Source organism: Zophobas morio, unplaced genomic scaffold (assembly GCF_036711695.1).
Source record: "Zophobas morio isolate AGI-343-1 ecotype UQ-CSIRO unplaced genomic scaffold, CSIRO_AGI_Zmor_V1 ptg000002l, whole genome shotgun sequence".
Taxonomy (NCBI): Eukaryota; Metazoa; Arthropoda; class Insecta; order Coleoptera; family Tenebrionidae; genus Zophobas; species Zophobas morio.
Window position 1 is genome coordinate 24,560,619 of NW_026972107.1, and position 27,436 is coordinate 24,588,054.

A 27,436-nucleotide genomic window follows, 5' to 3' on the forward strand; every position below is an offset into this window, starting at 1 on the left:
AGTAACTTTCACACAATGCTTTGCAGCCATCTACCTACAAGAGTAATTTAGAAAGGCATGTCTTGATTACCAAATAACAGTATTTACCAACAGCAACACAGCCAGAACAACCTTTTATTGTGCGTCCGTAACAAGTTGTGATTAAAATTGTGATATAGATATTACTGTTGCCGTTTTTGTACAAACATGTAAGTACATGTCTTTAAAATGCTAATTATTGTTTTCGCAAAATTCACGTCTTGCACAACTAATATCGCATTTTATACGCAATATGGCTGCGAAACTAACGAAAGAACCCAACCAAAACAAGTAAATGTTACCGAGAGTTTAACTAATTTTGTTGCAGCTACGATGGCACCTGAAATCACGAACTGCTGTGGATTTAGCTTAAAACATGGGACCATTATTATTGGAATTGTACAAAGCGTTCTTGCTTTTATGTGTTTGATATTAACAGCAGCATACGCAGAACATCCTCATGAGTTGTTGGACCTGTCAGATTCTTCCATCGTCCCAGATTTGACAGGTAAGTTTATCGCAAGTAGAGACTTAACTGTAACATTTTTTTCAGTTTTAAGGTGTCTTTTGATTATCATCTCCGTCGCTAGTGCTGTGCAGTGTGTTCTGTCTATTTTGCTTATTTTCGGGGCTGAAACTGTAAGTTCTTGCATACATTGTAAAATATCGTTAAACGGTTCGCAAATTTATTTTTATCAAGTTTTCACTTACTTGTCTTATATTATGTAATTCTTTTATTACTTCCGCAACGTAAAAGTGCATATCTGTTTTATAAAATTAGAAAGTTGATATGAGTTTTTGAGGAGTTCTTTCTGATTTTGCAGAGGATGTGATGTCATACACTATGACAATGACGGCAAAGTCGAATATTTTAATTAGAATGTCTCCAAAACATAATTAAATTGACCTTAACACATTTGGTGACAGTTTAGTTGATTCGTTTACGTTCCTTTTATTTTCATTCATTTTACTTTTTTATAAACTTTAACAAACTCATCATTTATGTAAAACATGTCTGTTCCGGTTAACACTTAAATTTTTATTTATAAATTATGTTCACTTGTTTGTTTTTTAAATTGAAATATTTATGTGCCATTACACTTTTTCTGAATGTTTATTAAAATTTAACCCACATTCGGAATGAGGAAAAGTTGCCGCTAAAATTTAAACTGCACGTGGTTAACAAATTTTTGTTTTTATAAGCTGCTGTACAAGTTATACACAGTATGTCCTCGGAGTGAATTTACAAGAGACATTTTTTATTTGTTACTTTAGAGAAAAGAGTCAAAAAAATACAAACTTTGACATAAAGTATTTCACCTACAAAAATTTTAAATAATGCAGATTTTTTATCCCATAATTTAATAAAAAACACTTAGATTTTGTTGTCTACACTTCTGTCGATTTAACTGCAGAATTAGTTATATTAAGCGAAACAAGAATTTTTATTCGTTTCACATTTTTTTTAAATCGCAAATATATTCTTTTTTTATCTTGTAAAGTCAATTAGGGAATATGTATTATATACCTAATTATTCATATAAAACCCATAATTTTCAAATAATAATCTGTTAACTATTTATTAATAATAATAACAACACTTAAAAATTTGATAACTGGTACAACTTCGGTTATAATAAAATTATTGTTATTCTACCGAACATAAATTATTTGCTGTTTATTTCTTGTTTTTTAAGATCCTCTTTCATTTTTTTAAACTTTTTTCTTTATGCTGTTACGCTAGATTTACTTCCGACTTTAAATGGCCGCTAAATTAAAAAAAAAAAACAAACAAAAGAAAATACAGATTTGTTTTTTGCTTAGCTAAGTATTTATGTTTAATTTATTTTATAATGACTTTATTTAATGGCAGGCTGATAATAATTATTAGGTGCTCTTTTCTAAACCCAAGATTAGCAAAATTAACGCTAATATTGGAAGAATAAGCAACAGATTTTTGGAGATTGATGTATTTGCCCGGAGAAAAGACAATATACAAAAGCCACTTTTTCATTAACAGTTTAAATTATTAAAAAATTATATTGATGGTTACTTTATGAATTTATTTGTATATTTCTCCAGATTTTTAATAGTTTATTTCATTTCAGACTACAATGCTTCAACAATTATTATGCTTATTCTAATGTCTGTAAAGTCTGGAATAAATTCTAGAGAAATCAGGGATGAAATTCGAGAAAAATTACGTCCTAAGATCAATTTTGAAATTTGCTGGTCGACTTGATGACATGAGAATTGTAGTACTATCGATTTAAAGGAGACGATAAAATAGATTAAAAAAAATAAAAATTTCGTTACTTCAATAATAATAAAAACATACAGTTTTACAAAGAATCTGATTCAGTGGTCATTTTTCGAGTGAAGTATATTTGGCAAACAAATTGAAATTTCAATGTGTAATTTATGCAAAACGCTGAAACTAATTTACCAAAAATCTATTTACATTTTGTATAGATGTTGCAAAAAATGTTGAAACATGTCTTTTTTCTACATAAGCAACCACCTAAAAGCCACAGGCAGAAATTGACTTTTTGTCAAGTTGACCGTTCCTAAATTTTTACATTTTGATCTTTGTTGGATTTATTTTAAAATGGAACATTGTACGCTTCCTGAATTAGGAGATACGGCTGCGGCGACAACGAGTAATTTATGGTCGACTAAATCCAAACGATTTTGATAGATTCTGGGGGTGATACTACTCCTGTTCCTAACTTATGATAATGTGAACACACTTTTATAATCAGTAATGCTGTAGTCTGCATTGTTAAATAGAAGTAATACTTTAACAAAACCTTTATGATAATTGTCGTAAACTAGATTAGTATTGTTGCCAACGTGGTGGGCGAAATGCGTCGTAAGTATCAATCAAAATACTCCGTCCAGAAATAAGTGTCCGATTTAGATTTTTTTCTTGTCCAAAAATAAGTGTCCGATTTCATTAAATAAATCAAACTCAATAAAAACACCTTAACAACAAATAATGTTTCCTAGGTGTTTCATCCTTCCCTTTTCGCGTGTCTGTCTTCTGGGGTCTATCGTCTGTCTATTGACTATTTTATTAGACAGAATTCCCACACTACTAGACTGATTACAGTGAAACTTTATAATTTGAGGATATCGGGTATATGATCAAACGCCAAGAAACATCAGAATAATCCCAACCAAAATTTATAGACGTCATCTCAAAATTTGGGCAAGTAATTCTGTGCAAAATGTAGAAAATTTTTATATATATTTGTCATTTCTTAGTCTGTCCCCATTTTTGATTTACTCAATTTCTAAGTACGCATATAAATTTTGGAAGAAAATTCAAAATATATACAACAATCTGGAATTATGTTTTACCGTCTCTTGAACGTGTGGCAGGAGCAATTTACGCCGCTTCCATTCCGCAAAAAAGCACGCCATTACCGAAAAATGCCTCATTTTGTGGAATTTTGAGATTTTTAATCATCTTAACCGTATGTTATTATAATTTTATTAACACTACCACAAACCATGTCATATTTTACATCCTCGGTGAGTTTTTGACAGGTAATCTATACTTATTTAACAACCTCTTTTAGTTTGTTATACCTGAAGATGACTAATTTATCAATAAAAAGTCGAAACATGTTGTAATAAAACTGTCTTTCACTCCACACGTTCAAGATACAGTAAAACATAACTCCAGATCATCTGTACTTGAACAGGAAATGGATATTCAAAAACTAAATTATACAAAAAAATTTTCCAATTTAACTCAGAAACTTTGAATTCGATTGCGCTAAAATTGTGTATGCATTTTAAGTTTATATTGAACACGGTACATCGCTATTCACTTAATCAGTATTCATCAGTTCACTTAGCTTCCTAAAACTTGATGTCGTCATGTCATAATTTATGTCAATCTTGCCTGGAATTTACGAACTTTATTTGTGATTGAATGAATGTGTGTACATTTGTAATAATAAGAAACTGAGTTATCGTAAAATATACAAAATTTGTAAAAACAAAATTTACACAATTGCTAGTGCATTAAAATCTACCTACGAACGAAGCTTTTTTGATTTTTTGACCAATTGTTAATATTGATTTCATGGTCAACGTTCAACGATTACAATTCATTTATTATTCTTCCTAGAAATAAATTAATGATGTCATCGTAAATATTTCTTAAACAAATCTATCTTCGTTTTTAGAAGTGTTTGTACAGGACTAACTCATTTTTAAATTGATTTAAAAAATGGTTATTATTTTTTTTTATTCTAAGGACATAATACTGCTCTTTATTTTAATGTATAGATGTTGTCACAGAAAACATAATATACGTAGAATAACATTTTATAATTTATATAAAAACTGGACTTGTCTGATTGTCTTTAGGGACGAGGGAATTTTGTTTAAATAACTTTAGATTATTTTTTAATTAGTATATATAGTTTTTGTAGGTATCATTTACAAAGCCAAAAATTATTTTTACCGTTTTTTAGAACACGCAATAAAACTTTATGGTTTCCAGTTAAAAATAATATCTCTGACATCATCAAATTCTATTCGCGACTTTTTTATCAAATTTACTTTCCCAACACTGTACAAAACATCGGTCTTAATTAAAATTAATTACATATTTCGCAATTTGTGTGTGATTTTATCAAATTTTATCTTGTTTTCATCCACATTCGGTTTACATGTTAAACTAAGAAGCAGACGGTAGGCGTGTTGTATGGTCAAAATACTTTATATACTTATTTTACTACCTGCAGGATCTGAAAGAAGCGAACTAACGAACCAACAAAAGCTCAAATTCTACTGTTCTGAAAAACGTCTTAGTGAATACTAATTACTTAATTACTCTTACCAATAATTGTTAGTTTGGCAATACTAAAAACTATAAACATTTTCGATAAATAAGAAGCAAAACTTACTAAAATAACTTTACGCACTTAAAAATACTCTATATTGTGATTTGATTATGATACTTTGTTTTCATATTTCAGAATCGGCCAGTGCTTTTGATGCCGTGGTTAATTTTTAACCCTATAGCAATCTTAGTGTATATAATTTCGATTCTGGTGGCAATAATACATCACACTGGAGAAAACAGCACGTACTTTATTATAGGACATTTGACAGTGGGTACTATTGTGTGTCGTAAGTACTTTTGATAAAATTTTGATCCCTTGTTAATACAGTTCTTTTTTTTCAGTGATTGCCTTCTACAACGTCATTGCCGTCCACAGTTTCTACAAACATCTGAAGAGTTTAAATTTTTAAACGAATTTCTAATCACAGTATTATGTTTAAGTAATATGACACTAGTTTATACTCGCGTTAGTTTAATTTACAAACTATTTTAATAATAAATATTGTATACACATTACGAAATATAACATATTTATCACAGTTAAGTTTCTTCTATGTTTCTATCTGAGTTTACACTGGTGGCTTCCGGTCCGTGAAGATATTTTTGTCTTGTTCCATGGACTAGCAAAATTCCGTGGCCCAAGAATACTAGAATAACGTGATTTAAAATACAGCATTCAATGACAATATTCCTTACATTGTAGCACAATCCCTACTGCTATTAAGCTGTAAGCAATATAATCAGTGCCTTCGATTGCTAAAAATATCCCTGACCCTATCACCACGATCAAGATAACTACACAATTTATAAGACTTCCGATCATGAACACCTTCAAGATAAGCGGATTTCTCTGTAAATCAAGTTATATAGCTTTGGGAAACAATTCTTGGAATTACTCACATGTAGAATACCAAAAAGAAATACATTTGATAGAGCAAAAGGCACAACCATGTAGAGCGACGAAGCCAACACAATAAATTTCTCATCTAAAATTATCTCAGTACAATAGATGACAATTATTTCGAGTGAAACTCACACTCCGATATAACCTGGTTGGTATAATCTATTTCAATTAATGTCGATAAGTATGAGACTCCCAAGAAAATGAAAAGGAAAACAAACTGAATACATTAATTAGAAAAGTATTGATTAGTGTCTACTGACTTACGAATTGTGCGATGGCAGTCCCAAAACACCACTTTGTTACGTGTTTGAAAAAAGATGAGTACCACAACAACATACTGTGTATTATAGACGTAGTTTTTGTTAAGTACTAGAGATTAAATGGTAGGTGCAAACCTAGAGATTACTGCAACAAAAATTTCGTTACGACGTAATCAAGATAAAAAACGATATAACAAAATATATTGTTAAAAATTAATGATAAGATAATCACTTTATCAATTCATTAGGTATACGATCGTTTCTAGTAAGTCTTCAAAAAATTGAAAATTTAGTTTCAGTTCGTAGTATTTATTTTTCCTTTCGTAATTAATTTTTAAAATTATGTATTGATCTTATTTCCTGGGAAACAGCCGGTGCGGGGTGCAACTGTTTAAAAATCAATTGTGTGCATTGTAAAGGCACTAGAGACACGCGACGTAATATTTCCGTCTGAATGGAATAAGTTAATGTTGCTACCTTATATAGGAAAAAATAATATTTTTTTACTATTTTAATGATGTAATCCAATAACAATAATTGCATTCAGTGTCCAATTGTCATAGAATTCGACAATACTGCAGAATACAGGTATAAGTAAGTATGTTAAAGCAAGTAGAAAAATATGAATCAAACAAAAAAAAAGCAGTGTGCTTTTATATATTTTTCACTAAATTTCATAATAGATTTAATTAAGAAGCACACTAACACCTAAACAGTTTTACTAATAAAAACTGTACTGCTGGTATACAATATGAATAGAGCAAATAACTTAGTATATTTCTTTCAGTACCTAAACGTTTTTTATAATTTTAATCTATGAGTTTCCTCAAATTAAAAGCGCAGCTTTATGTGAACACTTAAATCCTGTAACTCGTGTAAGTATAATGCGATTAGTTTAATTTCTCTAACAAATTATATGTGTTTTAACTAAATAAGTTCAAATACTATTACGTATATAAAATGTACGTTTTTACTGTTATCTCAGACTACGTTCAGATACGTAGATCTAAACGTCCCTACCGCTTACTAAAAAAATTACATGGGTTAATGAAATCGTGCTACGTACACAAAAAATATAGATACTTACATAAGAATTAACATTTTCTTACAAAAATAAAAATATTTATTTCAACACATTTTATAATATGAGCTAAAAATATACTGCATTATAAAAGGATCACCAGAATGTATTTTTTTAATAAAAACTATTTTTTTTTCTATGATAAAAACGTTACTTCGCTTGTGAAATACATACTTATCACAACAGACAATTTTGACTTTAGATAATAGTGACACCATAAATTTTACAATATGCGGTGAGCATGTAATGCAGTTTGAAAGGATCACCTGAATGTACATATTTTTTAGTAAAAACAGGTTTTTTCCTATGATAGAATTGTTACTTCGCTTGTGAAATAAATACTTATCACAACACACATATTGTGACTTTAGATAACAACGAAAATTGACGCAGATTGAGATTTAGTCATAATTTTAGTTTCTTTGTTATCTATTATAATTGGGGATTTTCTTTTCTCTTTGTTTTAAATAGAAAAATATAATTTTTACAACAGAAAATATGCGTTATCTACTGTATCAGCTCTATAAAAAATATATTAAAATTATCAAGTGCAACATACATAACAACCAAATTATGCGAAGATTGCCTACATTATAACTTTAAATGTTAGCTTACATAGTCAAAAATTTAAATTCAGTTTTACTTAGAAGTCCAAAAGTATTTAAAAAGCCGATTTTTCAAAATTTTTTAATGATCTTAATTTTTAAAAGACAATTTGCTACAAAATAAATTGATAATTATATAATAAATTAATGTTGACGGTTCTCTGTTTCCAAATTTTGAGATTTTAATTAAAGCTCCTCTGTCCATAAATTATTTGCTTAGATTAGTGAAAGATAACTTTTAATTGCAGTAATGATGTTAATCTTTTTGACCAACAGGATTTTGACAATTATCTTCATTGTTTGTATCTATGTTAAAAATAAATGAAAATCTTAATTCCTTAAAAAAAATATTACACTTGTAATCTTAATATCTAAATTTTTTTTTTTTTCACTTAACGAAGAAGTTTTTATTTTACAGGAACTATTAAAACTCTTGATAAATAGTTTTCAAAATATTTCAGATTTCTGCACAGATGATAGTTAGACACATACACATCTTTCAGCGTATCTTATAAAATGAATTATTCTTTTACTTGTGATTAAATTTTTATGGAAAGATAATTTTAAGACAATTTCCAAACAAACATAAGTACTAGGTTCTGAAAAACTCTCCAAAGAATTTATTTATTATAAAAACATGAGATTATAGTTTTTAATATCATCTAAACTAAACAATTAAATTGAGTTTAAAATACTGTTCCATGGATATTTGCATCTGAACAATAACAGAAAAAAATTTAAATATACTTCAGTTCTAAATAAATATGTGCTCTCATGAAATTGTTGAAGTGATGATTTTGAGTATAAACACTTCAATAATATATTGTTTATGGCATCATCAGAGTGTACTGATTTTTTTCTTTTGTATTGTAGAGAGATGGAAGAATGTACAATAAAAGTACTAAATTTGCGTTTGCGGCTAGTTCCACACTTAGATACCTAATATAGGCACACGGTATTTGACACTTCTGTCACTCTTCAAGTGTGATTCTGAAAAATGTGCATCCTTCAAAATCTTATAACGACACTTTCAGGTATCGTTTCTTTCAGTTGTGAATCATCTTCTTCAGATTCTTTGTGACGGTGGTAATTATTCATAAAAATAATATGATCCATGTAGAACACTAAAACAGATTGTTAATTTCTGATTACAATATAATCTTGATCTTACCCTCAACTATCAGGGTATAAGCCAAAACGATCAAACCATCACCAATACTTATAGAGGCTGATACATAAACCTGCATGACCAGATTAAGGAGAAGTATGTAAGATGCTTGTACTACTTTTGCTTTAATCCAAATCCTAATCCATTTGTAATTATCCTACAAATATAAATTCGTTTTTAAATGTACCTAGATATATTAAACACTCACTTTTTTCACACCAAGTAGTAAGACTATTGCAAATGGATAAAAAAGGAAGTTTAAAATAACTTCCACCCAAATCAAGCGACTAATATCTGAAATTGTTTCAATTAAGACGTTATACACTAATCAAAATTCATACTTACGTCCAGCTGTGACTTTGTCATCAAATTCAAAAAGAACAGAAATAACCCCAATTAGTGTTATGTTTAGCAGAAATGTCAAAATCTACAATTAGGATAGTATAAGTAAAATAATGCATCTAGTCTTAAACATTTAACTTATTTAACTTACTAGATTAAATATAGCCACCTTACAAGCGGTGGTTTTGGAAGTATCATCCACTTTAAAAATTTTAAACAACATGCTGGTAAACTGTTACATTACAAAGTAATATAAATGATTGTAAGTTATTTCAAAATTTAATCTCATTGACGTAAATGGAAATGCGTTAATGACTATTATCTTATCTAACATCGAAAACTGAACATCTTGGTTTTATTTAGACGATATTGTAGAAGAGCTTAAAAATTGAATTAGTGAAATTTAAAACAATACCTACGAATCTGTCATACACTGATTAAAATCCTGGACAGCAGACTTACGCAATGAAAGAAAATTATATTTTTCTATTACAATCTTTTAATTATAAAAACACAAATTATCAGCTAGTGGGTAGGTGCTATTGAGTAGTAAGTAAAGCAAAAAGTATTAAAATTTTGTGTGATATTAAAACCAATATATACAAAATAATAGTACATTATGGAACTAGTGGATGAAGTTGAATTTCAACGGCGAGAGTGATTTTTTCACACGAGCGAGTGCAACGAGCGAGTGCGAAAAAGAAACTCGAGCCGTTGAAATTTCTTCATCCGCGAGTTGCATATACTATTTTTTCTAAGAAATTAGGAAATAAATGTTTGTTTATGGTAGGTATTTTATTTTTGAAATACATTAACTGTAATAGAACAATTTTCGGTATGTTAGCTCATAAAACTTTTTAGACTTTTCGGGTATCAGATTCGAAAATGCCGCATTGGCAGCATTCAAAATTTCTTCAGAAACTTCGTCAGTCTCACTCATGTTCATTGTTTTCACTTGTGTAAACTAGCAGTATTAAACGTCAAACACTAACGGGTCGTCCAGCCTAGGCGTCATGATTTTCGAAGCGCGCGAAGCGGACGGTGCGGTCGGTGCAGGCGATACGCGACACGTTTCGCTAGCTGCGAAACGCTCAGGCTGGACGACCCGTTAAAATCGTAGACGGCCGAGTATTTTTCCACTAGAGGGTGAAATGAAATTTCATCCACTGCCAGCGATGGGAAAATGACAAACTTCAACCTTAATGAGTAGAAAAATGTTCTTATCTATTTGTTTTCGAATAGAGACCATGAGGTATCTTTTCTAGAGACAATCGACTGTTGTGTAATTTGGAACAATAATAATAATCTCCATTTTTTACTTTTTACAATGTGGTGAGAAGTTTTCGACAAATACATTTTTTATCGTACTCTTTTTTCGCATAACTTTATCATGCTTTCAAAATAGTTATATGTATATCTATTTAGTTAAGAGAGTACTTGCATTTTTAATAGTATTCTGTTGCCTGCCTGATGTTGATCTTACGTGTCGATTTTTATTACGCAGATAATCTCCGACACTACTGGACTGATTATTATCAAATTTTAGATGTATTTTAGAAATATATAGATGGTAAAACGCTAACCAAAATTGTCTAAACATCTCCACCAATAATGTGACGTCACCTCAAACTTTTGAATAATAACTTTTAATTAAGTTTTACAAAATAACGTACTCCTACACTCCTAGTTTATGAATCCGTCTTGATTTTTTTACCCTAGACCTCAAAATTTTTGGAACCGTTTATCACCTTTTTTCAACAATTGATAAATTGATTTCAATATTTTGCCGAATAAATTCTATCTAAATTTAGGGAAAACAGTATTGTTCTTATTCATATCACACTGCCCCTATCCCAATTGATACGTATCCTTGCTAAAATGTTTGTGCCGTCATGACAGAATTTTGTAATGGAAAAAGTAACACGCATAGCAAGCTTCTTTAAATTTACTGTACCAGTACACATACATATCTTTATATTAACTTATAGGTGTCATCATGAAAAAAAATAAATTCAGAGAATTAATCTTTATAATTTTTCCAAAAAGCTGTAGTGTACTTCAGGGCAAGGGAAATTCTGTATAAATAACTTTAGCCCAATTTTTTATTACTTACAATTGGTTTCATGTTCAAAGCTGAAGGTTATTCTTCTTGTTGCAACAATGCGTGCAGGTAATATGAAATATCAACTAATATACTCTACATGCGAGAACTCCGTAATTATTAACTTCCTTATTATTAATAACTTGTTAGAATATATATTTTTTATCGTATAAACTGAATATCACCCTGCTGAAAAAGGAAATGAAAAAGCTGATACAATAGTACCAAGTAGATATAGTTTAAAAACCGGTATTTTTTTAGTGAAATATCTAAAATATAAATCAAAAGAAACGGCTATCTTTAATTAGTTTCAACGTAGTCTACATGCTCTTGAATTTAAAAATGTTGTTTCAGGCAAAAATATAAAAAAATTATAGACGTTAGAGATCATGTCTAGAAAAAGTAAAACTTAGTCGTGTCACAGGGAAAAATTCAATAACCATTATTATTTATTATATGTGTTAATGACATGAACTCAACCCTAATCGACAACAATAGTACACACAATTGCAAAGTATTTTGATGACACAAAATGATCCAACAGAATGTATGCTTTTAAAAACGGTGGATCACCAACTCCGGTCCAAGGTCATCTCTCGTTATACTGGTACCTGGAGTGCCTTAATCCCTCGTCTTAACTCCGGTCCTAACTGATAAGAGCACTTATTCTAAACTTTACATACAAACGAACGTGAAACTAATAGAATAATAATAAATAAGTCAGAAAGTAGATGGGGTGAGATTAGAGAATAATAGCAGACTAATTTGTATGCTGTAATTCTAGAATCTCGAAAGTTGTTCTGTTAATCTAATCAATGCATATCATTACTTGGTCTTAGTACCCGTAATGATAGAAGTCTTGCCTGAATGCCGGTCATTTCCGGGTCAGTGGTGGGTCTTAAGAAGTTAGATAACGGCAGAATTTATATCGCAAAAAAATTTGCAATACGATTTTGTAAAATGTGTCTCATATAATAAACATAACACTATTGTTTTTTTAATTTTTAACAAATTTTGTAACTCCATGAAAGCTAATATTGTTTGCGTGAATTTTAAGGTACTTCGCTTCCTAATCCGAAATGAATTGAATGTGTTCCCGCACTAAGTAAACGTAATTAGGATGAGGTAGATATTTGTCGAACCGAAGTTGATGCCATGCCTAAGGAGCTCAGATGACCGCAGACCCGATCTACCATGTCCTATTTGTGAATGCTCGACCTGGACCGGAATTGAAATTCTCCATTAAAAATATGTATACCGCAATTGAAATAATAACACGTTTGCTCAAAAGATCTATAAAGTGAGATAAAGTTACTTAGCTGGTTGCAAAAAAATAGTTGTAGATAATGACGAAACTTTATTTTATTTATAAACAAACGTTGCAAACACAAACAAATAATCCACCAAACTGCTCCTAAGTAGCACACAGATAAACCTGCGCGAAAGACGAAATTGCGACAGTGACAGTCGACTTTTAAATTTAAGGGACCGACGTTACTCAGCGGCGTACGTCATATATCTGTTGCTTGTGTACAGTATTCACTATTTTCCAGAATTATAACTATATTTGGGACAATTTGATCGCAGTGCACCTACTTAAGGATTAATATATTTACTAAACTTCATTACTTGAATTTGGGTTGTGTTTAATATTTTAACTCCGATGGTAAGCGTCTGTGATACGCCACTGGAGAAGTGTGAATTGTCGGATCCAAATGACTCACTGTAATGTTTCGGAAACATTTCAACTATAAAACTTAGTCACTCTATTAAATGAAATACGTTTTGTATACTAAACTATGCCTAAACTAAACAACATTTCCCATGCCACTGGTTAAAATTAAATGTAATAACAATCATCCATTTATCCGGAAAATTTCAAAAAAAATAGGGACGAATGCAATTTCGGACTTTTCTCTGACTTACCTGACAGACTCTAAACAAGATCTAAAATATGTCTATCATTTCAGTTATAAGAAAAAACACCCTTCGCTTATTTTTTTCAGAGGTATTGTGACAATTCGCAGGACAATAATAAATATAAAAAAGAAATATTTTTCTAACATAGTTTCAACAATTTTATTTAAAAAACAAGTACAATTTTACAAGTTTAAAAGTGCTTAAGTAAAATAATTTATTGATAATTATGTTCATATTATTTTGCATAGAGAGACACTGAGTATTATGATGGCGAAAGTATTTCATATTCTGAATTAGAGTTTAAGTGATCTCCTCGAAAAGAGAATACCCTACATATGCTATATATTTGTGATACTGAAATAGTCTCAGATGAAATAAATATAGACGTTAAAACCTTTGCATACTTACTTAAATACAGTGGGAAATACAACCAGTAATGTGGCGTCGATTCAACATACACTAGAGTTGCTAGGACTCCTATGACTTCAATAAACGTAAATATTATCCAAATGTCCATCATACATTTTATAGCCTAAAAAATAATTATGTAAATTTATCATTTCTAATAACAAAAGTATAAAGGTGCTATGAGATTTAACAAATAAGACCAAGTGAATTATTAACCAATTTTTACAAAAAAAGTTTGATAATTATAAGCAGTTCATAAAATTAAGTTTAATTATTTCCGATTGTTTTCTCAACAATAATAGCATTCGCATTTAAATATTATAATAACATTCATGGCAGATGTGGACTTAGAAGTAGATACTATTACGTTGATCGGTAATTAAAATCGGCATGGGTAAAACTCAACAATTTATTTCTCTGTAATACAAATTTATACGACTAATAGCGAAAATATAACAGCGAATAATTCTGACTCAAGTTTATTAACCGACCCCAGGATTAGACTAACCTGCTTCCGAGGTCCCTATTTAAACAACCGCACGCTTCTTCTGGAAAAATCGCGATTACCGTACGAGGTTGTTCTGGAATCCACTATCCAGACTTGTCTTTATTAGAGTGCCGCCGTCACTGATAATGAGTTACAGGGACGGCGTACGTACTAGAGAACCCATAGGCGTCGTACCGAGGCGGCGTATGGGTTATTTCATAACAATACTTTATTTTATTCCATTTTAGAATCGTAATGTTGTTTATAAGCACCCAAATGCGGGCGTAAGTTGGCCTGTATCGCACAAATCTATCAAAAATTGCTAAGCAACAATTGACTGTTCATTTACACTACTCAATTAATTATTCAAACAAGCTTCGATATTCAAAATAATATTTTTTCAAATCATTACCTGACCGACTTCAAATTCTTCTAAACTTTCTTTTGAATGAACGTTTTCCGCTTCTTTAATTTGCATTTTGAAAAACGAATTATCAAATAATCAACGTGGTATCCATAACAACATCAAAATAATAGCCAGCTATGCATCGGCACAATTCACACAGTCTTGCCGAAAATACTCAATATTTCGTTAAAAATAGTTTAGAAACTAAAATAGAATAAAACGTTGTATGTACCACGTGCGTAATTGTCGATTGTGGCACTCGGGAAATTAAAAGCCCTCCTTCGTCGGGCTTTAAACATTCCCGCGTGCCACAATCTCCCTGATTATGCCCTTAATACATAAATAACTATTAAAAATCGGTGGTCGCTTTTAAAGTGAAAGCTAAAATATATGATTTTTTCATTTAGGATTTTTAGACACACAACTGTATGAGACTGCAATTTCGTTGAAAGAAATGCAAATGCTGTCTTTATTTTAAGAGTTCCTCAAACCACCATAACATCTATTGAAAATTTTAGTTATTTATTTAAGAACTAAAAAGATATTCACGTCACTAAAAAACATTTTTCGAAAAAAAATCTATGCAAGAAAATTTTCATGTTGAATCCAAATATATAAAAAATGTAGGATTTTGCTGTCGACAAATTATTATTAATCGTTATGAAATCCAGGCAAACAATAATTCTGAATTCATTTTAGATATGGTGCTTGGATTTAATAAATTAATGTATAGGAAAGCAAGGTTCCTTAATATTGACTAGGTTAGTGCATACAGCGAGTTTGTAGACAGACCTGTTACAGGGGGATAGGGAGCCACCACTCATTTGTGACGTAGAAAGTACCTCGCTAGAGTTTTTGGGATATTGTTGTGAACTACCCTGACGGTGATTACGTCCTGGCTACAAAGGTTTTGTAAACACAATGCCAGTTTCGGCAAAATCGCTCTTGCAATGTAATGGGAAAAAGTAACTATATGTCTGTTCAAGGCCATGATATACCCTAACCTAATCACTATAAAGGGACCTTGATAGGAAAGGTATATATAATTCAAAATGTAGGAGTAGAGTTAGAATTACCTTGAATAATGCTGTTAACAGAGCTAGTTGAAATACAACACTGACGAAAAATATTGCTGGCAAAGGTATATAATTTATAAGAGCTGTAAATTAGAATTTTCTAAACAATCACTTTTCATATATTATTTTGTTACCTGAGGCATTAATAATTACACAAATTCCCACAAACAAATAATAAATAATTTTAAGAATTGTTAAAAAAATAAACCACCGCATTTTACACTAAATCACAACTTAATTCACAATGTGAAAATATAGTTAATAACAACGTATGTAACTGACGTCTAATAATTTTATCTCCCGGCAAATGTAGATTAATGATAAAGCGATATCTATTTGATTGACTGATTCATGTTTTGCTGAATAAATAGTTGTTATCTAAGACGAAAATAAATCATATACGACGTGTTCCATCTGCATACTTTGAACAGATTATACACAATAAATTCAGTCTATTTCTTGTCCATCGTAGCACATACACTTTCGACGGAAATGAAAATTATTTTTATTTTTTAACAAAAACTATCCTTTAATTAATCGCTGTAAGCATTATGAAAATTCTTATTGTTTCCTCAAAGGACGTACTCAAAATTTAGTTTATTTCCTGTCGATATTGCACGCAACTCTGTTGCCACCTAAAATGATTATTGTTGAACGAAAAATTATTGTTTAAACCCTAATGCGATTGTCGCAACCATTATTAAATAGAAAAACACATTAAATTTGAAATCAGTCAAAAATTTTGCTTTGTGTTATTCGTTCTAAATTTGGTCTAATCACGTAAGAAAATAATAATGGGAACGCAATAGCAACAATAGTCGAAGTTATTTCGATAGAACTTCCTTCTCCTTTAAAGTAAAATCTAACACATTCCGCTTCTTTAACAAATCATACAACTTGGTTTTGCGACATTATATTTGTGGTAACCGCTATACATAAAAAATAATATATATAGATAATACAGCGGCAACAGTGACAACAATTTTGATGCCTTTGCTACAATAGACCAATATGTTACTGTATAAAATTTTAATGACGTTTCCTAAAAAACGAGGGGACATTATCAAATTCTTTGTTAGGGTGATTATCTAAATTTTGGTTAGCATATACGTGATATTCCTAATAACATACTTACAAAGTTTGACAGCAATCGGTCCAGTAGTTTCAGATAATAATTAAAATTGAAACAGACAGACAGACGAAAACGGGAGATCACTTCTTTCGTACTCTAGAGGTCATGAAACGTAGGGAAAATATGAAAGTGACAATTCGTCCTCAACTTACGCTCGGTAAATAAAAAGGGTCGGCCCATTAAAAATATATATATTTAAACCAAGAAAATAATATGCATTTGCGTCCTCTTAGAACACTATGCACAAATTGCGTCAGAAATACGCATAGTGCAAATGATAATAGATAATTGCGGAACTAAGAAGTAACTCTGAATAATTTGAAGATGGAATTTTGGTTTATAACGATTCATTATATAACCGTAGTTAAGATTATTTTTTAACTACACCGAGTGTTTTGTTTGTAACAATTGAATTTTTTAAACAGGACACCTTAATATTTTACATGCGCTGATTGGCTTGTTCTTAGATTTTATAATGGTGTTTTACTTTTGAAATTCATTTACAATGGAATGGTATGCAAAATTGAATCTTACTATAAAAACGTTTATAAGAGAATTCTATAATAGTATTATAATGTTCAAATATCCATAATATAGAAGGTATATTTTTATTCTCTCTGTCCTTTTCTCTCTTTTTCGCTCTCAGTATTTGATGTGTCAAAAAATAAAAAAAAAAGAGAAATAAAATACAGAATATTTTATCTGAAAACTGAAATCTGTCAATTTAAGTACTATAAATATCTTAATTTTTTTATAAAGACTACTCCAATACAAGCATCCAAGTGTTTGGTACTACAATAAAACATATACCAAAAAATACTGTAATGCAGATGTGAAAATTACTAAAGACGTTTCTTATGAAAACTTGTATTGTTAAAAAATTTCAAGCAAATTAAGATAATTTGGCAATGGGTGTACTTATCCATCACAAAAAAAAATGGTCGAAGGTTCCTTCGACAGAACTTCCTTAGCTCTTGAAGTACAGCCGACAGACATAATACATATAAAACTCAAAAACTGGTACAAAATTGTCAAAAAAAACGGATGACCTAGAAAGTTATCCTGTGTAAATTAGTTTTTTACGCCAAGGTTATATACCATGACAATAACGCTTCAGTAAAATAAACGTTAGAGCGAGTGGAGTAACTTGAAAATTTTCATCTTCAGCCGCAATTTTTGGACGTTCTGTACCTGATTTCCGTTAAAGAACCCAAAATTTTCAATTTTTCTCTTCACCAATTAAACTGTACTTTTGCTGACATGCAGTTCATCAGCTGCAATAACTTTTAGGGGCATTCGCTTGTCAAGTCTTTGTAAAATTATATGCCTCTGAAAACCAGTTAGAGGCATTTTTAGATTACTATTGCAAAACTTGCAACTGTGAAGATGACAAATTTAATTTTTGAGTTACAGTTGATTGACAATTAAGTAGCTTGCTACATACTGACAAAATTTTACTTGTACAAGTTTTATACAGGGTGTCCCAGAATTCGCGCCATTCCCGTGAATGACATGTTCCCTGTCCCGAACTGTGCCGTAATTCGCAAAAAGAATTGTCCAGGCTTTAACCGTGTGAGAACTGAAAGGCGATTAAGTTGACCAATAGAGAGGCTGCTTTTATATCCGAACGTTTCTATGTTCAAAGTTACCTATGCCAAGAACAAAAAATCCGGTAATACTAAAGTTGAATGAATTTTTTCCGAATCCCCCTCCGTCAAAAAAGGAAACAGAAGTGTGGTTATAAATTTAATCATTTTGACAATTGTTTGTCATAAACTGTCACGAAGTTCATCACTGACCTGAACAGACGCTTCTGCCCCCAAAGATGACTGATTAATGTACACAGAGACGTCAAGGTTTACTTTAAGGCAAGTAGCATGGGACAGAAGTTATTTCTGCTGCCATTCTAGTTAAATTGTGTTTAACTGGGCTGTACATGTCATAAAAGAAGCTGTTTCATTTCATCGTAGGCAAATAATACATTTATTACTATTCGACATAGTGTAGATACCGAAGAGCAGGTATTAGAAGTCATTTTCTTAGAGCCCCGTGAATAATGTGTTGTTCTTTTTAACGAAAAGTAGTGCATTTTCAGAATTCACTATGCATCATATCCCTGATATTAAGTTTATCGTTATTTCTAAAAAAGAGTACCACATGTTCATTCAAAGAACGTTATTAAGTGTACTAAAACATAAATATCGCTTTTGATTAATCGGTGCTTATGATTTTCAATAAACAGTATCAATTTTTACCGAACAGCTTTGTTGCTGATACCTAATCTAAGCAACGAAAAAAGAGACGAGACTCCACTTCTCTGGTGTATTGAAATCATAGGTATCTGCTGTGGTGTCAATCATGTGGGGGAGATACTGAAAACGGAGACTTATTCAAGAATAATATTGATGGAAGCGGATCCTAGGAGAAGTGTCCGCTGCGTAGCGCAAATGAGTGGATGCTCAAGATCGACCACTCATCGTATCCTTCAAGAGGGAAGACTGCATCCTTACCATTACACGAGAGTGCAGCATCTGGGACCAACCGAATACCCGATTCCAGCCCATAGATTAATAGTATTGCTCTTGATATGCTCTCACGTTAGCGAAATATGGATTTTCGTTTGCCCAGAAGTGCCAATGGTGCGCATTAAATATTCCTTTTCGGGAAAATGAACATTCGTCGGCGAAAAGAATGTGCCGTGAAAAATCAGGATTTAGTTCATTTTGTCGCAGTAACCATTGAGCAACATGCACTCGTCGCGCAGTCGGCTCGTCGCAGATGCTGCATTTTCGTCAATAGTAAGGATGCAGATTTTTGTCTGTAAGGATACGATGCATGATCGATCTTGAGCATCCATTCATTTGTGCCACTTGTTCTTCACCGTCTACGCGTATAATCCGTGTAGCCCCAGGAAGGCCTTTCCGAATAGGCTAAAAAGATCCATCTTCTTTTGCTGGATGCAACAAACGACGAAACACATGCTGGTCAAGGAGCCGATGGTTGGGGAAAAGACCTGTATATTCGCGCACAGCAGTGGCTGCAGAGCGTTTACATTCTCCATAAATTAACATCATTTCCAAATATTCTTTATACTAGTATGAATAAGACATCAGTGACTTAGTGGTATTGGTACTGATTTGTTTATAGTTTGTATTGTCCTTAAATAAAAAAAATGCAACTAAACGATTTTTGTCACATTTTTTATTCGGATCTTTTCAATCTCTAGAAAGTACTCACAACTTTAAAGAAACTGTTTTAAATCATCATGTGCAACATCAATATTATTCTTGAATAAGTCTCCGTTTTCAGTATCTCCCCCACATGATTGCCACCACAGCAGATACCTATGATTTCAATACACCAGAGAAGTGGAGTCTCGTCTCTTTTTTCGTTGCTTAGATTAGGTATCAGCAACAAAGCTGTTCGGTAAAAATTGATACTGTTTATTGAAAATCATAAGCACCGATTAATCAAAAGCGATATTTATGTTTTAGTACACTTAATAACGTTCTTTGAATGAACATGTGGTACTCTTTTTTAGAAATAATGATAAACTTAATATCAGGGATATGATGCATAGTGAATTCTGAAAATGCACTACTTTTCGTTAAAAAGAACAACACATTATTCACGGGGCTCTAAGAAAATGACTTCTAATACCTGCTCTTCGGTATCTACACTATGTCGAATAGTAATAAATGTATTATTTGCCTACGATGAAATGAAACAGCTTCTTTTATGACATGTACAGCCCAGTTAAACACAATTTAACTAGAATGGCAGCAGAAATAACTTCTGTCCCATGCTACTTGCCTTAAAGTAAACCTTGACGTCTCTGTGTACATTAATCAGTCATCTTTGGGGGCAGAAGCGTCTGTTCAGGTCAGTGATGAACTTCGTGACAGTTTATGACAAACAATTGTCAAAATGATTAAATTTATAACCACACTTCTGTTTCCTTTTGTTGACGGAGGGGGATTCGGAAAAAATTCATTCAACTTTAGTATTACCGGATTTTTTGTTCTTGGCATAGGTAACTTTGAACATAGAAACGTTCGGATATAAAAGCAGCCTCTCTATTGGTCAACTTAATCGCCTTTCAGTTCTCACACGGTTAAAGCCTGGACAATTCTTTTTGCGAATTACAGCACAGTTCGGGACAGGGAACATGTCATTCACGGGAATGGCGCGAATTCTGGGACACCCTGTATATCAACCGACTGTACAATAAAACATTTCCACCTTGTTCGAAAAATTTTAAATTTGATTTTACGGATGTAAAGAAGCGTGTTAAACGTATGTTTCAAATGAGTTGTTCCGTTATAAAGTTCTGTGATGACATCATCGACATTTTTGCAAAGACACGTATCTCAATTTGTATGTCAATCCAGAAGAGTTTCGCCTCTGGTATGATTGACATACTGAGTTACGGTGCCCTTTTGCGTTCGTCCTAATTTCTCAACCCTGCTCCTGAAGATGCCACTTACGAAAGTGTGCGAAACGTTGATCCAAAAACTCAATTGACACAGTCCCAACCCGGAAAACGATCATATAATTCCAAAAAAATATAATGCAGTATTCACAAATATAGACTCATCATATTTTGCACATTTTATATACGATTGATTAGGAAAAATTTTGAGATAATATCATCAATTTTTTGAGCGAGATAAACAAATATACTTTAATTATAAATTTGCCATACTAGTAACTTTAAAATGTCTGCAAGATTTGAAAACATTTGAATTTACAGAGCCAAAATGAAATTGCAAAATGTTATACAATGTTCACTTTTTTTTTAAATCTGGATATATCGGATAAAAAGTCAACACGGATTCATAAACTACAGGTGTAAGACTACGTTATTTTATATAATTTAAAACCCATTTACTGTGTACAATTTTGAGGTGATGTCATCATATTATTGGTGGGGATGCTTATACAAAATTTGGTTAGCTTTTCACCACCTCCATGTTATAGGTACATAATACACATATAAAATTTGATAACAATTGGTCCGGTAGTTTCGGAAATTATCTGCCTAACAAAAATTGACACAGGCGGCGAACATACAGACAGACATACTTAAACGGGAAACCTATATTTTTGTACTCTAGAGGTCATGACACATCGAGAAAATGTAAAAGTTGCCATTCTCCCGATGGACTCAATGACAATACTTCCTTAGCTTCCGCTTGGTAGGTACAAACACTGCTAACAGCAACAACTTGGTAATGACTATAAAAAGTAGTCGGTTGATGAACAAGTTTAAAATGAATAAGCATGTTTCATAATTTTTAATTTAAGAAAAAATGGGTAAATACATATGTCTATTAAAATGGAATTTGTAGATAGTTCCTCGTCCTTAATAAGTGATACAGCAGTTTGGATAGAACTTTAATATTCATCAATATCTGATAATTATTACTAATAATATTAGTTAAAAATGAGATAAAAGTCTTATATTACCTGCGACGATGGAGTTTGCTCGTAGTGACACATCAGTTGAATTGTTGAGTTGTATAATTCCATGTACAATTGTACAGGTATATGATACCAGCACGATAGAAAGTCTAAGTGCGGTGTGTAAAATGATTGTGTCTAAGTAAATAAAAAACGGTTTTACTTATTAAATGAAATATTAAAATATTACGGTACTGAAGCCTCAATGTGCCTCCTAGTCATTAGATAACACAAATTTTACACACACTTTAAGCTTATGGTTAACATGATGGTAAAACACTATGTGATGATCGATCACTTTTAAAAATTTAAGGGTATCATCTCAAAATTTTGTTGAGTAAATCTCGTAAAATTCACAGGCTAATATGTCCTTTTATATATTTGGTTTGTATATATCTTATTTGTTTTAAGAAAGTACACTTTTTTTTTAATTATTGGTAATGGTGTTTCAAATAAATTAATAAATTACCTGAAATTTTCTAAATACAGTAACACTTGCCAAATTAAACGTGTACTTATGAAAATCTAAAATTTAGAAATCGAGAAATTGAAATTGAACATCGAAACATCGAAAAACTGGAAAATCGAAAAATTAAAAAAAAAATGGAAAATCAGAAATATAATGAATTCCGAAAATTGAAAAACTGAAATATGCATAGAAGAACTAAAAACTGGAGAAATCGAAAAATCTAGAATTTTAAAAATTGAAAAATTAAAATATCGAAAAGTTGAAAAATTGCGAAATCGTATCAGTAAAACATCGGACAATTGAGAAATCGAAAAATAAGAAAATGGAGAAATCGAAAATTTCAAGAATGGAAAAATTGAAAATGTCAAAAATTAAAATACTGAAAAATTGAAACATCAAAAGTTGAAAAATCGAAAAACCGAAAAGTCGAAAAATCTCAATAATTATCTCAGGATTATGCTACTAAAAAATTGATAACATCATCTCAAAATTTTGCTGAATAAATTCTACTAAAAATGTGCAAAATATGATGAGTTTGTAATTGTAATTTATCATTGCATTCATATTTTTTTAGATTTGCTTATATACCTAGATGGCTCAAAAAATTAATGAATGAGTCAATTTATTCTATTGATTAAATCAGTCTCGACTCACTCCATTTTCCCATAAATTTTTGGAATACTGTTATTTTTAGTCTAATCCACATTGATTTACGTGTCGTTGCAAAATGTTGATGATTTCATCACAAAATTGTGTACCTAAAGTAAAAATTTAACTCGAAAATGCTGGATATGTTTCATTGTATTTTAGGGGCGAGGGAAGTTCTGTCGAAACAACTTTCCACCAATTTTTCTTGCTGTTATATTTGAACATAAACACTTTATTTTATATCTTTTTAAAACATTATAAAGAAAATAAAAAGTTGTGTTAGACTGAACCTTGTGGGTTTCTCAATCTATTTTCCGCATTTTAAACTTTCAATTCAATTTCTCTCAAAATAGATAGAAATGGATTTCGATGGTTATTTCCCTGTACCCTTCATTCCAAAATAAATAAGCTTATCTGGTGTTGTTTACCGATTTGCATTTTATGACGGACTCCCTACAGTGACCATAATCTCTCCTCTCTTGGGTCGCTACCTGCCGTGCATCCGTACTTTGGGTTGCATAGTTATAAAAAATAATTCTTCTCACTGAAACCGATTTTGCGGCCGACGACTGGGGACCCTTAACATCCTAAAGTAATGATTTTAGTTCAGTCAACATCTCGTTACAGAAAATTTGTCTACGTCCCCAAAACCAACTCTACGTATCACTCACGTTACATAATCATACGAATAATATGTTTGATGATAACTTCGAAGTGTCAGCTTTTGTCGTAACTTAGAAGTTAATGACAATAAATTTTCTGTTTAATATGCATTTTGTAGTCCTAAAAATTACCTATCTAATTAATTAATTTACTGCAAAAGTCATAAATCTATTTTAAAAATTTAAATTTGCTGGTTTAATACTCACTCTTTGTTAGTTCGACTTAAACTCCTTGCGTAAAACGATCCGGGTATAATACCCTTCTACGTACAGGTAATGGTGGTGTAATATACTTAATATGTATCTGGTATTTGTAACAATCTTTAGAATAAAAATTATGACTCAGGGACTAGGTGTGGCGTTTTACGCTTTTCTTGACAAAGTCAGCATTATTACATTTTTTCAACCTCTGCAGTTACACAACCTACTTGCGTACCAGCGTTGGCCTTTATTTTTTCATTTGCTCTAATTGTCAATAATGCTCAGCATCAACAAATCCACTCTCGATAAATCATAAATCAACTTAGTAAAAAATAAATTTATATTTACGTATTTACACTAAATTTTACACATGAGACTTAGATCAATAGTGTTCACAGACAATGAGTTACCATCCCTTTCCGATGGCAACGCCGTGGCCTCCGCTTAAAACAGCTCCAGAGCCCAAACCAACTCCATGTCCCAATCCGGAACCTAAAGCAATGGAAGAACCGGCAATACCGGAACCGTACCCAATACCGGAACCGTATCCAATACCGGAACCAAGCCCAATATCAGAGCTGACTCCGATACCGGAGCCAATTCCGATGCCGGAGCCGATTCCGATTCCGGAGCCGATTCCGATTCCGGAGCCGAGTCCGATGCCAGCACCTCCGATGCCGATGCCGGAGCTGACAGCGACGGGTTGGGCAACTGGAACGGCCACAGGTGTTGGTACTCTAACAGGAACTGGTTGAGGAATCGTCACAGGGACAGGCTGTGGTACTGCAACAGGCACAGGGTGTGGCACAGAAACGGGTACTGGAACGGGCTGAGGTACGGGAACTGGGCGCGGTACTTCATAAGGAACGGGGCGAGTGACAGTGACTGGTACTGGTCTGGGCACGGGAACGGGCACTGGGCGTGGCACTGGAACAGCGACGGGTTGGGGCACTGGAACTGGGACGGGGCGGTTGACGGTCACTGGGACGGGCTGTGGTACCGGCACAGGAATTGCTCGGTTGATTGTGGTGACGGTGTTGGTGCCGCCGCCGACGAGTCCTAGGCCTCCTAAGCCTATGGCTCCGCCGCCAAGGCCAATTCCGCCGCCACCAATGCCGATGACAGGACCTCCAATTCCGATGCCGCCGCTGCTTAATCCGATAGCGCCGCTACTAAGCCCGATAGCGCCGCTTCCTAGTCCGATAGCCCCGCTGCTAAGGCCCAAGGAGCCACCGCCTAAACCGTATCCTGAGGAAATTGCCAAGCCCCCTGTGCCAAGGTGGCCCAAACCTGATCCATATCCCAGTCCTAAAACGCCTCTTTTGTCTTTCTTTACATCTCCACAGGAGATGCTGCAGACAATGGCGAGTACCAAAATGCAGATCTGGAAGGAATCAAATTTTAGTCAGAAAAATGCATACAAAATTTTCATTGTTTTGAATTTGTCTCGTTACTAATTTACAAGTCTTACTTGGAATGCCCTCATTGTATGTGTGTGTGTCTCAAGTGAATGTGACGAAGGCTTAACGTTTTTGACTTTTATACAGGTCTGGGCGTTTGCCCCCCTTTGTGTGAGGCAGGGACTTCGGATTATAAGATGTATCTTAAGATTTTAACTTTCACTGATACATATGCGCAACCGGAAGGTTAACCATAACTTACAGTATCATAATTTGGGGTCAGTTTTGTTCATTTTTGCGTCTTCACCTTTCTCTGTCACGTAGGAATTAATATCGTTATCGGAACACGAGCAGCGTAATTTATGTCATCCATTAAGAGCGAGTCGGTGTTATCTTATTGTCTAAATTTCGGGGTTTCGCCGAAAACAAAACCAGTTTCACGATATATCAGCATAAAGAGTCGTAAATTAATAGACGTAACTGAATTGAAACATATACCTACAAACTTTCTACCAATAAAAATACAAGCATCGCTGATAAGTCGACATCGGTACTTAATTGCAGATTCAGGCCTGCATCAATCTCGCAAATTATGGTAGAGCCCAGGTTTTCCAATTAGGTGACATTTAGATACCACTTTTAAGCTGCATAATAAATTTGACTACTTTCCCCATTATCACAGAAAATTAATTATGTTAATGTATCCGACACAAAAATTTGAATGATTTCATTTTTGACAAAATTACGGTAGTTTAGACACATCGATTATATAAATGTTTACAAGATGGACAAGGTGCGGGGCCCGATATTATGAAATTGAATCCCCGATTGCATATACTCTATTTTTTCTTAAGCGCTTATCACATGAACGAACTCGATAATAATAATTATTTTACTAAAACGTCGATTTTACCAAGGATTTTCATAATGTGGGCGTTTTCCATGTTAGCGAAATGTCAAAACGCTTGAATTATTTTAACACCTACGGAACAACGAACACTTTGTTTTTTGAAAATTTAACGAAATCATCAAACCAACGATTTCCATAAAATTTAGCACAAAGTTGCCACACAGTTATCCTCGTTGATATTCCATCCAAATTTGCAATTCTGAACAAATTTAACAATTCGGACTCTACTTGTTACATAAGCTCCGAAATCAGCTTAATGGGAAAATAAAATGTCAAAGGTAATAACACTTAAATATTAAGCTCGTGCTGTACAAACAAGAGAGAAAATAAAATTAAATTCTATAATTATTATAAAGTGTGGTGTAAACTTACTTATGTGTAACATCTAAAATCTGTGTTAACTAATCCAGATCAGTGTGAGTTACTTGTCGACATAACCATTACCAGTACATTGCATCCAGTTTATTGCATTTGGAAAACTGCAATAACGATCAAGAAGTTACGATTCTACATTCCTTTTATGTAAATGGAAATAGTTATAGTGGAAGATGTAGAGCGCGTGATGCAATGTGCATTAACTAAAGGAGTGTAAGATTTTAATTAAAAAAAGTGTAAGTGAATTATGGGTTGCATAGCGTTGATGCTGTTGCTGCCAATTTCAGATCTACGAGCCCTAACAACTAAATATTGGGACACAGATAATTTCTCAAAAAAATCCGGTAGATATTTTTGATATCATTCAATTCGTTTGGACTAAATGCAAATTTTGCATGGGCATCTATTTTGGCAGAGGGTGAGGTATTTTGGAAATTAATAAATTTTCTTAGAGCGCAAAAATTGTCACCTAACTAAAAAATGTGCAATTTTTGCTGACATTTAAATGTTGGGACACCCGACAAAATTTGCTAAGT

The 27,436-nt window shown here is 32.4% G+C and overlaps 4 protein-coding genes and 1 long non-coding RNA gene across 6 annotated transcripts; 1 reads left to right on the plus strand and 4 right to left on the minus strand.

Annotated features, from left to right (window-relative positions):
* Positions 1–78: 78 nt before the first annotated feature.
* On the plus strand, positions 79–5,421 carry LOC135131280 (uncharacterized). Its single transcript, XM_064058954.1, has 5 exons — positions 79–188; positions 347–526; positions 572–657; positions 5,016–5,169; positions 5,225–5,421. The coding sequence occupies exons 2-5, from the start codon at positions 352–354 to the stop codon at positions 5,290–5,292; spliced, it is 483 nt and encodes a 160-aa protein (XP_063915024.1). The 5' UTR covers positions 79–188; positions 347–351; the 3' UTR covers positions 5,293–5,421.
* Positions 5,354–6,181, minus strand: LOC135131268 (uncharacterized). 2 transcript variants are annotated; one of them, XR_010280906.1, is made up of 5 exons: positions 6,047–6,181; positions 5,919–6,003; positions 5,783–5,868; positions 5,579–5,732; positions 5,354–5,529 (listed from the first exon to the last, which is right to left on the minus strand). XR_010280906.1 is itself a non-coding variant. In XM_064058939.1 (5 exons), the coding sequence occupies exons 1-5, from the start codon at positions 6,120–6,122 to the stop codon at positions 5,423–5,425; spliced, it is 504 nt and encodes a 167-aa protein (XP_063915009.1). In that variant the 5' UTR covers positions 6,123–6,181; the 3' UTR covers positions 5,354–5,422. The 2 variants fall into 2 exon arrangements, 1 of the variants encoding a protein (XP_063915009.1); XM_064058939.1 differs by having other exon boundaries at positions 6,051–6,181.
* A 2,148-nt stretch (positions 6,182–8,329) lies between these two features.
* Positions 8,330–9,498, minus strand: LOC135122729 (uncharacterized). The gene is made up of 5 exons (XM_064047121.1): positions 9,394–9,498; positions 9,246–9,327; positions 9,109–9,194; positions 8,904–9,057; positions 8,330–8,856 (listed from the first exon to the last, which is right to left on the minus strand). Exons 1-5 carry the CDS (start codon positions 9,463–9,465, stop codon positions 8,741–8,743), a joined length of 510 nt encoding a protein of 169 aa, XP_063903191.1. The 5' UTR covers positions 9,466–9,498; the 3' UTR covers positions 8,330–8,740.
* Positions 9,499–13,408: 3,910 nt separating this feature from the next.
* LOC135122735 (uncharacterized) lies at positions 13,409–15,906 on the minus strand. Its single transcript, XR_010279447.1, has 4 exons — positions 15,775–15,906; positions 15,641–15,723; positions 13,672–13,795; positions 13,409–13,617 (listed from the first exon to the last, which is right to left on the minus strand). It is a non-coding gene; the product is annotated as an uncharacterized LOC135122735 (long non-coding RNA).
* Positions 15,907–24,541: 8,635 nt separating this feature from the next.
* On the minus strand, positions 24,542–25,711 carry LOC135122741 (tetra-peptide repeat homeobox protein 1-like). Its single transcript, XM_064047139.1, has 2 exons — positions 25,687–25,711; positions 24,542–25,599 (listed from the first exon to the last, which is right to left on the minus strand). Exons 1-2 carry the CDS (start codon positions 25,699–25,701, stop codon positions 24,622–24,624), a joined length of 993 nt encoding a protein of 330 aa, XP_063903209.1. The 5' UTR covers positions 25,702–25,711; the 3' UTR covers positions 24,542–24,621.
* Between the last annotated feature and the right edge of the window lie 1,725 nt (positions 25,712–27,436).

Coding starts and splice junctions, on each gene's coding strand:
- LOC135131268 (XM_064058939.1), bottom strand. CDS start 6,122: ATGTTGTTGTGGTACTCATCTTTTTTCAAACACGTAACAAAGTGGTGT. Junction 5,869..5,918: donor CAACCAGGTTATATCGGAGT/GTGAGTTTCACT, acceptor AGATAATTTTAG/ATGAGAAATTTATTGTGTTG. Junction 5,733..5,782: donor TTCTTTTTGGTATTCTACAT/GTGAGTAATTCC, acceptor CTTGATTTACAG/AGAAATCCGCTTATCTTGAA.
- LOC135122729 (XM_064047121.1), bottom strand. CDS start 9,465: ATGTTGTTTAAAATTTTTAAAGTGGATGATACTTCCAAAACCACCGCT. Junction 9,195..9,245: donor TGACAAAGTCACAGCTGGAC/GTAAGTATGAAT, acceptor AAACAATTTCAG/ATATTAGTCGCTTGATTTGG. Junction 8,857..8,903: donor TTATACCCTGATAGTTGAGG/GTAAGATCAAGA, acceptor AATCTGTTTTAG/TGTTCTACATGGATCATATT.
- LOC135131280 (XM_064058954.1), top strand. CDS start 352: ATGGCACCTGAAATCACGAACTGCTGTGGATTTAGCTTAAAACATGGG. Junction 527..571: donor CATCGTCCCAGATTTGACAG/GTAAGTTTATCG, acceptor CATTTTTTTCAG/TTTTAAGGTGTCTTTTGATT. Junction 658..5,015: donor TTATTTTCGGGGCTGAAACT/GTAAGTTCTTGC, acceptor TTCATATTTCAG/AATCGGCCAGTGCTTTTGAT.